At 47.4% G+C, this 15232-nt stretch overlaps 1 protein-coding gene across 2 annotated transcripts in view; it reads left to right on the forward strand.

Moving 5' to 3' along the window:
- Positions 1-15232, forward strand: part of Abl1 (ABL proto-oncogene 1, non-receptor tyrosine kinase) — a 114739-nt gene that overhangs the window by 60323 nt on the left and 39184 nt on the right. The window contains exon 1 of one of the 2 annotated variants that reach the window (XM_059260035.1): positions 10402-10559. The exons of the other annotated variant lie outside the window; for it this stretch is intronic. Within the exon in view, the coding sequence (XP_059116018.1) occupies positions 10481-10559 (79 nt within the window). The 5' untranslated portion in view covers positions 10402-10480. Of the gene's footprint in view, positions 1-10401; positions 10560-15232 lie in introns of those variants that run through there. 2 annotated transcript variants of the gene reach the window in all.

The raw sequence follows: 15232 nt of genomic DNA on the forward strand, positions 1-15232 counted from the left end.
TAGACCAGGCTGGCCTTAAACCTGCCTCTGACTCTCCAGTGCTACGATTAAAGGTGTGTGGCACCATGCCTGGCCTGAGCATCATTTTGGGTGCTTATCAGCCATTTGTTTTGCTTCTAGGTGACATGTCAGTGGCTCTTGTGTCCATTTTAAACCAGTTTGAACACTGACTGGGCAGGAAGGGTCCTCTGCATTTTGGATGCAGCTCTTCATTAGATCCATGGTAGAATGCATGGCTTTTGTTTTCCTCACACGGATACCATTCTCCCTATGCTCTATGGAGAGATTTATCATAGGTCTTGGCTCATGAGAATAGAGGCTCCGGAGTCCCACTGTCCACACTATCTGCAAGCTAGAGACCCAGGAAAGCTGGTGGGGTTTTTAGAAGCCTGAGAGCCAGGCTTAGTGTGAGACTTGAAGGACTGGAAATGTGAGCATGGAGGGCAGAAGATCCTGTCCTGTTCAAGAAGCCAGGTGCAGGGAGGGCAAATGTAACCTTTCTTTTTCTGCCTTTGTGAGGTCCTGCTGATAGGATGAGTACAGTCCCTTAACTCAAAGGCTGATCCCTTCTAAAAGGGTCCTCACAGACATACCTTGGCTTACACAAAACCTACTACTGTCACACTTAGGGAATGTGGAAATCAATCACTTGGAGATGCTGTGTTTGCATCTTCAGTGCTAGCTGGTAGGAAAGGTGACCAGGTGAACTTTGGGAGGCAAGAACAGTTTGTATTTTCCTTTCAAGGGACCCAGGAGCCCAGACCTGCTCTTTCCTGGCCCTAAGTGCAGTGCTCCTTGGCGAGCAGTCTCTTCAGGGTCAACTGCAGCCCTTCCTTCCCTGGTCATAATGTAGCTCTGGATAGATGCATCCAATCTGTCACTTTAAGGAGAAAGAGCAGGCTGTCTCACTCAGTACTGTCCTTGCTTTTCTGAGTGGAGGGAAGACTGGGCCCACCCATCCTTGTGCGTGTCTAAAACACTGCTGCTAAGACTGTCAGTGCTGATGATTCTTAAGACACGAACATGATCTGCACTCCTCAGATCCCAAGCTTCTGCTTTCTCGGATACGGCACTAGGCTGCCAGGCCAAGCGAGGGTACTGTGGGCTGATAACTTGGGTAAATATGGCGCTTCTACCTCCTCCTCCTCCCTGCTGGGTTTACACTGTGGAGAGGGTTGGACAGCGTGTTTTCTTTCCCTTGGAGCCCTCTCTCTGCACTCCTCTCCAGCTGCCTTCTTCCCCACCCCCAAAAGTAATGTGATCTCCCAGGCCAGTTCCTCTGCTCCGCAGATTCCTTTAGTCTTAGGGAAAGAGAGGAAAGGCATTAACTGTTGGCTTCCCAGTTCCAAGTTAACAAACCCCGGTAGCCAAGCACAGTGCTGAGCTTGAAGCAAAAAGATGATAGGGTAACAGTGTCTACTTGGACCCCTAAGTTCCCCCATGAGACATCTTATTTCAGAGATGTTTCTTTTTCAGTGTGTGTGTGTGTGTGTGTGTGTGTGTGTGTGTGTGTGTGCGCGCCTGTTGACATAGAATTCATGATTCTCCTGTGCCTTAGTCTTCTGTATGTTAGGGTTTAAAGGGTTGTGCCACCATATTGGCGATAGAGACTTAAATCTTATTCAATATTCAGGTCAGAAGAAAACAAACAAGATTTAGTAATTTGAAACAAAATTCTTTGGCCCTCACGGCAGAACGAACTCAAGTACAAGAACACAGACATTTGTGCAAGCCTGAAAATCACTTTAAGTTGAATTCAAGCTTTTGATTGAGCAAGAGTGTTCTATGCTATTTGTGTTATTGATATTCCTATTTGCAGTTAGACTTTAAGGTGCAGATGTGAATGGAGTGAAGAACTTGGTCAGAATGATGGTCCTCCATCAGCAAAGCTGAGATCTGAGAGCTGTTCACTGGGACAGATTTTAAATAATTTTTTAGCCCAGTGTCCTTCTTGATCATACACCACACATTTCTGTGTGTGTGCATGTGTGTGTGGTTTGAGTTAAGGTCACAGGCCAACATTGTCTTCTCCAGTCACTCTCATCTTATTTTTTGAGACAGGGTCCTCACTGAGCCTGGAGCTCCCAGGTTGGACTAGATTGGCTGTCCAGCAGACCCCAGGGGTCTTCCTGGCTCTACCTCTCAGTACCAGGGTTACAGACTTCCCACCATGCTCAGCTTTTTGGTGGGTGCTGGAGGTCCACACTCAGGTCCTTGTGCTTTCATGACTAGCCTATCTCCTCACTCCCATCATGTTCTTTTTTTTTTTTTTTTTTTTTTGGTTTTTTTCAAGACAGGGTTTCTCTTTGTAGCCTTGGCTGTTCCTGGAACTCACTTTGTAGACCAGGCTGGCCTCAAACTCACAGAGACCTGCCTACCTCTGTGGGATTAAAGGTGTGAGCCACCACCACCCGACACCGTCATGTTCTTTTAATTATGAGATCTAGTGGACATCATCTAATGAGGACAACCTAACAAGGGGATTTGGGGATTTGGGTTCCATTCCTGGTTCTGCTACCAACATGCTGTGTGGACTTGATACAAGTTGTTTAACCTTGGCCACAGCTGTGTTGCCTGTAAGATGCACAAAACCATTTGTGAGAAGTGAATGTTTCCCCATCCCTTTTCCAACCCCACTGAAATGACAGCAAGAAGATTTTGTTGGTTTGGAGACAGTCTCACTATGGCGACCAGCTTGACCTCAGACTGATGGAGTCTTCTGACTCAGACTCCTGAGTCCTCAGCTTATAAGCATATGCACCACATAGATTTTTTTTTTTAACTGAAGATGTGTAAGGACAAAAGGAACCCAAAAGGAAACAAGAGTGAATAACAAAAATGACAATGTTTTTAGGAAACTGGAGGCAGCCAAGAGTGGTAGCAGACTTATGAAAATGCAGGATCCTGCAGCCTGATTTCTGAGAGTGAGCCCTTAAGATGTGAGCCAGTGCACTGGTGGGAACAGAGGAAGGGTCAGAATCAGAGGTATTAGGACCGTAGAGGACAACCTGAAAGAGGGATATTCAGAGTTCTCACGGCTCCCCAGCCCTGCACAGTCAGATGACAGCTACTCCACCTCAGCCACATGTGATAGAGAGTTTCCCATGAGGCTGTGGACTCAGCCTGATATGCAGCCTGGATTCAGGTAAGCCTGTGGTTAGTAACAGTAGAGGATCAGGAGTGGGATCTGCTGTTGAAAGTCCACACAGTAGTGGGTTCCCAGCCCCTCTTCCAGTGCCTGCTAGACAAGGCCTTACCTGGGAGGAGGCTGAAATACTCCTTTCTGGGGAGAAAAGAAAAGGAACGGCCCCAGAAAAGTACCCTCTTGAGACCAGCACTGGGGCTTCCCCCTAAGTCCTCAGGTGTGGGCCCTTCGGGACACAGGACTTCAGCCGTAAGTCCTTGTAAATAATGAATGAGCAGCCAGATTTCATTGTCTTTTGGAGAAGTCTCAAGTGGTAATGAAGAGTAAACTAGACACAGGCAATGCAGGAGGAGTTCAAAAGAATGGTTTCTCACAGTCCTCAGGGACAGCACAGCATCCAAGAAGGTGCTACAAAAGAGAAATTAGTGTTTTTGTTAGTGTTGTTAATCTGTTGTTTGGATAGCAGAGCCTATGGCCTAGGCAAGCCTTGAACTCACTATGTAGCTGAGGCTGGCCCTGAAGTCCTAAGAATCAGTTTTGTTTTTTTTTAACTAATAAAAACCTTGCCTGGGCATGGTAATACACGCCTTTAATCCCAGCACTTGGGAGGCAGAGGCAGGTGGATCTTTGTGAGTTCAAGGCCAGCCTGATCCACATAGTGAGTTCCAGGACAACTAGGGCAATATAGAGAGAGCCTGTCTCAAAAAACAAACAAACAAAACATTATAACCACCATTTAAAATTTAACAGAAGACTAAGTCAAATTTACCTTAGAATGTAGAACATAGAGACGTGGACATGGAAGACAAGGGAGACAGGAGGTTAGAGGTGCCCTGCCAGGGCATCAGTGCCCATCTGGCAGGAATTCCAGAGAGGGGGAATTAAGTAACAGTAATAACAACAACAAATACTTCTATATTTCTATTAGGAGACAATTATAAGGAAAAAAATGAGCTCAGCAGTTAAAGATGCTTACTGCATAAGCCTAGTGGCCTGAGTTCAATTCCCAGTTCATTTCAACTCACATAAAGGTGGAAAGAGAGCTGACTCTACAGAGCTGTCCATCATATGTCCACATACATACATATACATATACATATGCATATATATTCCCACCCCACCCCCGAGACAGGGTTTCTCTGTGTAGCTTTGCGCCTTTCCTGGATCTCACTCCATAGACCAGGCTGACCTCGAACTCACAGAGATCCACCTGCCTCTGCCTCCCGGTGCTGGGATTAAAGGCATGCGTCACTACCGCCCGGCTCTAAATGACTATCTTGTAAACTTAGAAAACAATGGAGAAATGTCTTCAAAATTCAGAGAAGTTGCCCCCCCCCCTTCTTTTTTTCTGCTTCCTAAGTGCTGGGACTAAAGGTGTATGCAACTACCACCTCTCCATGGGACATTCCATTTAGCCTAGGATTCTATACCCACCTAGACTGTCACGATAGTATACCAGTCTCTTTTAGACTTGTTTTACCCAAGAAGCCACGGGGTGATGAATTCCAGGAAAATGAGGAAGTAAACCCAAGAACAGCTTTGAGAAGGCTTGAAGTGTTTCAGTATTTGGGGAAGTACTGGGAAATTTTTGACAGATCTTTGAAGGTTTTTTGTTTTTGTTTTTGTTTTTTTTTGTTGTTTTTTTTTTTTTTTTTTTTTTTTTTTTTTTTTTTTTGGTTTTTCGAGACAGGGTTTCTCTGTGTAGCTTTGCGCCTTTCCTGGAACTCACTTGGTAGTCCAGGCTGGCCTCGAACTCACAGAGATCCTCCTGGCTCTGCCTCCCGAGTGCTGGGATTAAAGGCGTGCGCCACCACCGCCCGGCCGATCTTTGAAGTATTTGGGAAGAAAGTAATAACTAGGAAATAGGAAATTAAATTTTGTTGTTTATTTGTTTGTTTGTTTTTCGAGACAGGGTTTCTCTGTGTAGTCCTGGCTGTACTGGATCTCCCTCTGTCAGTCAGACTGGCCTTGAACTCAGAGGTCCACCTGCCTCTGCCTCCTGAGTGCTGGGATTAAAGGCTGTGCCACCACTGCCCAGGGACAATTAAAAGAAAGAAGGAAAGAAGAGGGGGAGAGGAAGGAGAGAGAGACAGAGACGAGACAGACACACGATATAACTAATACCACCAAGAAAAGTGTAATGAAGCATTCATCGCCTGAGCAGTGAACAGTATTAATGCAAACCTCACCTCTCCGTCTAACCAAAACTCTTGATGCCACAGTTGGGAGGGTTAGGGCGAAGACAGTGTAATGCTATTCTAATGAGTAGGTAGGTGATGTGTAGACTCAGCCCAGAAGCAGCAGGTGTGGAGCTTAGACACCCAAAGGAAGCAGCTCTGTGAACACACCAGAGTGGACTGCAGGACTGGGTTTGCTCTCTGTCTCTGTCTCTCTCTCCTCTCTCCTTTCCCTCTCCCCTCCTCCCTCTCTTCTTTCTCAATAGGTTTTCAGTATATAGCCCTGGCTAGCCTGAAATTCCCTGTGTGACCAGGCTGACCTTGAACTCATAGAGATCCACCTGCCTCCCCTCTGGAGTGATGGAATCAAAGGTGAGCACCACCATGCCTAGGCTTAGTTTTAATATTTTCTTAAGACTATTAAAAGAATTTTCATGCTGCTTGATTTTTTTAACCAAGTATGTATAGTACTTTGATTAAAAGTAAGAAAATAATTAACATGAGCACACTAATATTATTCATTTTATCAAACTAAAAGATTTGTTTGAATAAATATGTCTATACAGATTATAAAATAAAGTCATATATATGTGTATATAAAATGAAATTTTTGTTTTGTTTCTGAGACAGTCTCTACTTAGCCTAGGCTGGTTGGCCTCTTGATACCCTTGCTTCCACCTCCCAAATTATGAGATTTTTCTAGAAAGAGAATTTGCTCTGGGCCCTCACTGAAAATCAGCCTAGACATCCCAGGGATGGAGTAGATCAGGTGCATTGTTGGGGTATGCAGGGGAGGCTAGTGAAGACGTGGGCTGGAGGGGCTGGGTCCCAAACTCCCCAACACTGGCTGTAGATGAAAAATTAGTCTTTGTGACATTTGAACCCTGATGCTCCTGGCCCACGGCCAGTGACTCTTACCCTTCACAAAGTTAACAGATCTCTTGTCCTTAGTACAACCTCTGGACCCAGCATTCTCCTAGAGCTCGCTCAGATTATGCCTTTTCCAGTCATTATTATTATTTTAGTTTTTTGAGACAGAATTTCTCTGTGTAGCCCTGGCTGTCCTGGAACTCGCTCTGTAGACCAGGCTGGTCTTGAACTTACAGAGTTCCACCTACCTCTGCCTCCCAAGGGCTGGGATTAAAGGTATGTGCCACCACCACTGGGCTTTCCATTTATTCTTGATTCAGTGTTCATTTGTGCTCTCGACTTAGACCTTGTGCTCATGCAAGAGTGCTGTTCCCAGCTGGTGCAGGGTCCTCTGGGAAATGATGTTAGCAGTTCACCGTGCACTTTCTGTGTCAGGGTTTCTGTACATTATTTCCAGTGTCCAGCCCACTCTTACGACCACAGATGAGGAAACTGCAGTTGTGAATGAGGCTTGGGAAGTCCGCTGGACCCACAAGCGTTACAGTGGCCTCGGAGGAAGAAGGCTAGGGACAGGAAGTACACAGGGCTGGGGTAAGACAGTCCTGGCAGGTCCTTGAACCCTGGCCAGGGTTACCTTCTGAATAGCATCTGGGAGATGAGGAGAGAGCCCCTTTTTGGATTTGCAGCCCACCAGCTTCAAGCAGATTGCCAACGTGTTCAAGCTCATCTAATCTCTGCTGCTTGGCCTTGTCAGTTACCTGGCTTTCCCAGGCTGAAGTCACTGGGCCTTAGTGGCCTGTGACTGGTGACTAACAAATAGTTCTGACTCAAAGGTTATGCGACTTACGGGGACACGTGTGTCCTTGTGGGGCAGGAAAGTGCTGTGGCTCTTGTGATCAGTTCAGCTGTCTAATTCTCTGGATAGACATACCGGGCATATGCACCAAGCTAGAGAAATTGGCCAATGAATGAGAGCCTGTAGGCTGTGGGCTGTGTTGGCCTGTGCTTGTGAAACAAACTCCCTGTTCCCCCAGCATGACCAACTGTGCTGAAAAGAGGGCAGGACTCAGTTGTGGAGGGCCTTCCCAGACCTCTTGTAAGACCCCCTGCCTCCCTTCCACCCGCACTCCCAGCCAGGCCTGCCACCTAAAGGGCCCTTCTTCCTGCCTCCTGCCTCCTCTTGACCCATTGCTATGGTGGGGGCCTGCCCCATTGTTTTTTAAAGAGGCTGAACCCAAATTTTAAAATAAATCCAATCTAAAAGCTTCAGGATCCTCTTTTGGTTAACTTATTCTACTGTGACATATTTCTTCAATTCACAAGTTGTTTTCAGATGAGTAAATTCCAGATTCATAAAATCCATCCATCCCCATCTGTTCCATTCCTGGTAAAATACATCATCAGTCTTTCCCTCTTCCAGAGTGGCCCCTGGGCTCACAGACACAGGGTCCTCTGGGGCTTCCGCAGTTTCGCCCACACAATCTGACGCAGTAGGCTGCGACCCGGACAGGATAGTGAGCAGGCACAGCAGCTTCGGTACCAGGTTCATCCGTGGACTGCACTTTCAGCACTGACCAGGTGGCCGCTCTCTAGCAATACATTTTAAACTTTTGTTACGTTTATTTATTTGTTGTATGGGAGGGGGAATGAAACTGTGCAGCGTTGCCACGCCACTTGGAGGTCTCGGAGCACTTGCACAGACTGGTTGTACGGTGCAGGTCTGTAGATTTCCCAGGTGACAGTGGCACATAAGCCTTGGTCCTTTCGTCTTCCTTTCTACGTCTGTTACCCATCTTCTTTCTGTTTGCTTTGAGACAGTCTCATTATTGCCCTGACTGGCCTAGAAAAATTGCCTGTATCCCAGGCTGGCTTTGAACTTGTGGCAGTGTTCCTGCCTCTGCCCCCAAGTGCTGGAATTACAGGCATGCCCCCTCATGCCTGGTGTGTTTTATTTTTCAGTCATTGGCTTTCTGCTTTGGGCTGATGGAGGTGCAGTCTCAGGCCTTTCTTCCTTCAGACGACTGAGACTTGACTGTTTGCTTGTACACATTGCTCTTCCCATCTTGCCAGAGTTCAAAAGCTGTATCTGGAAAGAAGAGTTCAGTCTGTTGTGTTGGTGTGCAACTTGGCAATGGCCCCCATGATCATTGCCACTTAGAGCATAGTGCCAGGCCTATTGATGAATAGTTTTATATCTAAATTATAAAGGGTTTGGACAATTGATAAGTATTACTCATTTAGAGAGGATTTTAGAGGATAAGGTCATTGTATCCATAAGAGCAGAATATTCATAGCAGTCATTAGCTTTTAAAAACAAGCTTACATCCCAGTATGAAGTCCAGCACATGTGAGTAAATGTCTGACTTGTATTAAAGAGCAATATTCAAGGATAGTGTTAGAATTTCAAAATGCCTTTTAATGTGTAGTTCTTGGCATTAAGCGCCAATCTGAATATAAATAACCCTATGATCTGATATGCTGTATGACGGACTTCATTATAGTCTGATCCAAGACCCTTGGACTTTCAAAATGGTAGCAGAACAGACAGATACTGCATCATTTGTTGTGTTTGTGCTGGTGGCACACCTCTCAATGTTACTGCTGGCATCATGTGGAGGTTGGAAGGTTCAAGACAACACTAGACAGCACGTGGGCTCTCACAGAATATGGTCTCTAAGGATCAGGAAAGGATCCAGTTGGTGTACTTGCCTATTGGTCTCCAGGTGGTGGGTGGCCTCAGTTCTGTAGGCCCCGTTGGGCGCTCCTGAGGCCTGACCTGCACCAGTAGCGAAGCAGGTCCCCTTGGCTTCAGCAGACAGATTGCAGTGGTGATTAGCACTAGGTAGGGAGGGCACTTCCGAAAAGTGCATGACATCCTGGCTGAGAGGCCTGTGACAGACACAGACAGGGCACTGCTGGTGAAATCTGCTGTTTTAGGCAGACCTAAGTGGAGACCTTGCTCCTTCCTTCCCTGTGCCTAGTGTTCCAGACACCCTGGGCTCTCAGCATTGTAGGGTAGGCTAGCCCCGCTGTCCCCCTTCTTTGTTTTTTTGAGAGAGGGTTTCCCAGTGTAGCTCTGGCTGGCCTCAAACTCACAGAGATCCGCCTGCCTCTGCCTCCTGAGTGCATGTGCCACCACTGCCCAGCTTTTCTTTCTTTTGGAACCAGAGTCCCTTAACTAAGACTTTCTCTGAAGCAGGTCATGACAACCTCACGCATCCAGCTATCCAGTGCTTGAAAGCTAGGTTCTTAGTGGGAGGGACGCCTAACCCACTGGTCAGGAGGCCAAACTTTGGAGCCAGATAAACCCTGACTGAGTGCATGTCTTCCGGTTCCTACCATGTGAACTTCTTGAATGTCTGTTTTCACATGAAGAATCAGGGTGATGATCTGACTTCCCTCACAGGATTGTGGTGTACATGCCCTATGGATGGCAAGGCACATGGGGGTCCTTCTCATAGAGGACCATCCTGGTACAGGTCAGCTCTTCATGTGCCAGGTCAGCTCTTCATGTGCTAGAGGGTGTGGACCAGATTTTTAGTTATGTAACATTCTTTCATAAGTTTATTTTCCCTTTGTCATTGGAACTTGGGTGGCTTTTTATTAAATTATTGGCTGTAGTTTGGGGTCTTTGTTTCCCACCAATCTAGATTCTGAATCTGTGCCAGTAGGCCACTGCTGTGATTATTGCTTAGTTCAAATCTTGTTGGTAACCTCCTCTAGCTAGCGTTTAGGAAAGTGTAAGAACTCAACGCCATTGATGGCCCATGGCGCCAAAAAAAAGAGGGAAAGTTCTCCTGAAAATGAGGTCAAGAAGGGCCGCCATTCCAGCCCACAGTGAACATTCACTATGGAGACGGAATTCCCTAAGTTTAAACTCACGTCTCCAGGTCTAAATGAATGGTTGGAGCAGCGTCCGGTATTCGGTATTCCTGTGGGTTCCAGCCCTGACTGTTCACATTCCTCAGACACCCACTTTAGGCTTAATCACAGTCGCTCCCCGAATATAAACGACACTAGTCTTGGTAACTCAGGAGGAATTTGCATTTCCACCGACCTTCCCCGACACGAGGCAGCTGGGGAGGGCGTGGGGCTGCTGCCTTCCCTTGGCCAGGAGGGGGTTAAGGGCCGGGCGGGGCGGGGCGCACGGCCCTTTGTTACCGGCCTAGGCGGGAGGCGGGACGCGGGCCCGGGCGCAGGCAGGGCTGGGAGCCCGGTGAGCGCGGCCTGGCGGGGCTGGGGGCCCGGGGCGGCGGGGCAACGGGGCCTTCGTCGCGGCCGTGGGACCATGTTGGAGATCTGCTTGAAGCTGGTGGGCTGCAAATCCAAGAAGGGGCTCTCCTCGTCCTCCAGCTGCTACCTGGAAGGTAAACCCCTGCCCGGACGGGAGACCCGCCGGGACTGTCCTGCGCACTCCCGATCCCTAGCCTTCTCCTTCTGAGGCCACCTCGGGCACTCGCTGATCCAAGCGGACTTCCCGAGAGCCGTGGCTCTGGTGCTGGCGAGGCCCCAGCGCATGGTGCGGCTCCCGCCCAGAAAGTTTGAAAAAGCCAGAGAGCCCCAGGCCTTAGAGTCCTCGTGAGCCCAAGTTGTGGCGTTTCTACCGCTAACTGGGAATTATGTGTCACAAAGGTGGGCCTCCACCAAGTGCCGAGTACAAAGGGATCCCGCTCTACCATTTATGGGTACAGAATTTAGTGTGAACTTTCTACCCCCACCCCCACCTTTCTGCAGACCACGAAGAAGAGGTCTTGGGAAGTTTCTCTTTTTAGGAGGGAAACAGAATGGTTTTGCTTGGTATTTCCAGAGGTTTGAGAGCGTCCAGTTTGGTGCTTGGTGGGGAGCCCCTAATGTTTAGTTCTTTGCATAAACTTAGAGCCTGCTTCTGCCTGCCTTACTCTGGCCGGCCCTCCGATTCCCTCCTGTGGTCTGGAGTGTGTGGTTCTCACCCGAAAGGATGGCAGAGGGGAGAGGGTGAGTGGAGGGGGCTGGGCTGGGCCTTGGCCAAGCCTGTTAGGACACAGTTGACCTCTTGTGGGGACTGTTGCCTTCTACAGAAGGAAGGGCAGAGGCCCTCACAGGCTCGCGGTGCCTGGGCTTCCTGGTTGTTTCATGTAGGAGTTCAAATAGGAGGAAAAATGGCAAGTTTATTTTAGAACAATCTTGATTTCTACTGTTTTCTAGTCTTTCTCTTTCTAGAAATGAGGGAGAAATAGAGGCTCTTCAGTTCTCTAACATACTTTTCTTTCCTTTTCAACTCTGACCCAAAGGCCTGAAGGGCCCCACATAACCCATGGCAAACTTGTGTCCGGCACAGGTGGAGTGTGTTTCCCCTTTGCCACAGCCGTACTCAGGACTCTGTTTCTCTCCAGGACTTCAGGGGATAGATCCCTTAGAGGAGCCTCTTGTGGATGGCATGAGCTCAGAGTCTAACATTTGGAGGGAGGAGTTGGTTTATTTGTCCCCCAAAATTGGCATCTGAACAGCCAGAATCATCTTCAGTTAATACACTGCTTACTTTTTCCAAGTCTCTCCACATTCTGTGCACACCCCTCCCATCTGTATCCAGTTAGCATGAGGCTCTATCATCTCCACATTCTGTGCACACCCTCCCATCTGTATCCAGTTAGCGTGAGGCTCTATCATCTCCATTTTGAGGCCGCTGCTGGAGACAGAGATGAATGGACTTTTGTAACTGCAGTTAGGTCACAGCACAGCTTTGCTTGGGTATCAGCTTGTTCCTGAGGGTAAAATGGGATTTAGTGCAGATCTGGCTGGCTTAATTATTGTTTTAGGAGGGAAAAAAATCCGTAGTCTTATTCCAGCAAGCCTTAAAGTGAATTCTAAAGTAAAGCCCCAAAGAAGTGTCCACACAGTAAGGCTTTTTCCAGGAAGTGTCTCTCCAGGAGTTCTTTCTGCTCACTGTGTTCGGAATTCTTGTTCTGTAGCTGAGAGAATCAACCCAGCTCAGTAATTATGTCTTAAAGACGGAAGTGCTGTCTGTCTCAGGGGACGAGAGCGGTTGCCAGCATCTGGAGAAATAATCCAGGCTTTTCTTTTCCTACTAACATCCTAAGTCAATCAATCAGTTCATCAACAACCACTCAGCGTCCGAGGGAATTGAATATGGTGAGTTTTCCATTATTACCAAATGCATGCTCCCTGCTCCTTGGGCCTAGCTGTCAGAGAAGGCATGGCCAACAAGGGCAGCAGTAGTTGTTAGGTGGCTGTGGTGGGCCACGCACTGTCTGCACTCCAGACGAACTAACTGACTATCTCATCTTGTTAGGTAAGAAACTGAGGCACCAAAAGGTTGGGTGACTTCCCTGAGATGACAGAACTAACAAGTGATGATGCCAGGATTTGAACTTGTGCCGTCTGGCTCCAAGAAATCCACTTTAAAAAAAATAAGTTTGGGGCATTGGAACCCAGGGCCTTGAACTACATCCACAGGCCCCTCCCAACTTTTGAATTTTGAGCCAGGGTCTTGCCACGTTGTCCAGGCAGGCCATGAACTCAGTCTCTAACACAGACAGGCCCTGAACCTGGCATCCTTCTACCGCAGCCTGCTGAGCACCTAGGGTACAGGCTTGCACCACAGTGCCTGGCCTGGAAAGCCCACTCTTAGCCCCAAACTGTGGATCAACCATTTGTCTCATGGAACACACTGTCTTCATTTAACAGCATCTTCAGAAACTCCCAGCTAGTACCTGCCCTAGACCAGTCCTTCCCTTCTGCACCTGGCACGGGTAAACACCTACTTTCTTACAGCAGCAGGGCTGCTGACATTTGTTTATGCAAACAGAAAAATACCTGTAAGGAAGTCCTGAAAGAGTAGTCATTGAAAAGCAATTGGCCCTCCTGTTCTCTCCCGAGAGGCAATCACTATTTTTCTGTTTTGTTTTTCTAAAAGAAAAAGCATGCCCCTCTAGAGGTAGCTTACGTTTATAAGGAGCTTTGTGATGCTGGGATTTCACTCTCCGGTATCTATTCAGAATGACCAAAGAAGTTTTAGTCTTTGGTCCACTTGGAACCCCAGTCTTGTCAAGTCCCTAACCCTGGGCACATGAAAGACCGCGTTTGTAGTCATCCACATGGTGTGGGGAGGTCCATGGGCTCTGGGTGTGTGCTGGCTGCAAAGTGAACTCTGGTTGACCTCTCTCATTTATTTGAAGAGCCCACTCTGAAGCTCCTCAGCATGAGACTGTCCAGCCAGTACCTCCTGCAGTGCCAGCCACATTGCTGTGCTTTTAGAACTGGGCTCTGAATAATCTCCTGAGGTCATCACTTGCTTCCCTTGTTTAGGAACAAGAGGATCCCGGGCTCTTTCTGTCACCTAGCAGACCAGTCTTTGTCATTTTGGGTGGTGTTAATATCATTGAGCTTTTATGATGTGACAGTATGTGACCCTAGACTAGTTCTCAGACTAGCCCTGTTGATGTCCCAAGGGAAGGCCACTAGATCACTTTTGTGGCAGCACTTAGAAGTTGGCGTTAGAAGCTCCCCCATGTGACTCTGACTTCCGTTTCCTCTGTCCGGGTCAGGGAGACTTCCTCTTTCTAGCTTGTGGGCTGGCTTAAGGACCCGTGAGAACCCTTTTGACCACTTTAAAAACAGCTGAGGCAAATGCATGTGTTTCTGCTAACTGGGGTTGCTCTCTGGTGCCCTCAGATATTGCTGGGCCTCCCTTCCAAGTCCTAGGAGCCTTGAGCTTCCCGCTCTGATCCCTAGCAGCCTCTCCTCCTACCCTCAGTTGTGTTGACCTTCCTCTCCCATCCCTAGGTCCCTGATGTGTAGACATGCAGTTCTGGAGCCAGGCACCCTCTCCGATGATTTAGGCATGGTGCTCTCTGAGCTGACATGCTCTTATTTATAAAACGAGGCTCATAGTAGTTTCCACCTCATTGTTGAGAGACATCATGTAAATTGTTCAATCCAGAGCCTGTCATGGAGCAAGAGCCAGCAAATGTGAGCTGTTTTTATTATAAACAGATCTTTAGCAATCTAAAATGGAGGCTTTACTGGTTTCTCTGATGGCTGAAGTAATGATAGAATTGAGCTAGACCCACCCATACTTTTTCTTGTTAATAAATTATTTTGAAATTTTAAAAATGCACATGCAATAAAACTAATACTTTGTCTTCTTAGATTTTTAAAAATTCCATTATTATCTTATGCTTTGTCTCTTAGATTTTAAAAATTGTATTATTATCTTATGCTTGTTTTGTCTGCATGTATGTTTGTGGACTACATGTGATGCCTGATGCCTGCAGAGGTCAGAGGAGGGCATCTGATCCTCTGGAATTGGAGTTACACATGGCTGTAAGCCACTGTGTGGATGGATGCTGGGAATTGAACCTGGGGCCTCTAGAAGAGTAACCAGTGCTCTTAGACACTGAGTCATCTCCAGTCCCTCTCTTCTTAGATTTAAGTTGAAAACTATCTTCCCTTCCTTGATCCTCTCCTTAGTCCCATGGTGACTATTTTAATAGTACATGAAGCATTCCCATTGATTTTTGCTTAGTATCTTACTTCTCTTCTGCAGAGGAAATATTTCTACAGCCCCAGGCATTTACAAACTAAAATCCTGTGCTGCTCAGAGCTTTTAAAAATTGAGTCATTGTAATTGTGCTGGTATAATTACTGGTCTGAGACAGACATGGAAAAATGGGAATAGACAGGTTTTCACTAAGCCAGGCTAGTGCTCATACTTGTAACCCCAGCACAGGGTGGTGGTAGTGGGGACTGATAAAGGAAGGTTATGAGGATGATCTTTATATATACATGTGTACACACATCCATATTCATACACATACAAACATCCATATACTGGGCCTGGTAGGCACGCCTTTAATCCCAGCACTTGTGAAGCAGAGGCAGGCGGATCTTTGTGAGTTCGAGTCCAGCCTGGTCTACAGAGTGAGTTCCAGGACAGCCAACATAGTGAACCCTGCCTCAAAGACAAAACAAGAGCCCCCCACAAAACCTAGCATATACATACGCCAGCAGACACGCGCACACACACACATGCATCATGCAA

Source organism: Peromyscus eremicus, chromosome 4 (assembly GCF_949786415.1).
Source record: "Peromyscus eremicus chromosome 4, PerEre_H2_v1, whole genome shotgun sequence".
NCBI lineage: Eukaryota > Metazoa > Chordata > Mammalia > Rodentia > Cricetidae > Peromyscus > Peromyscus eremicus.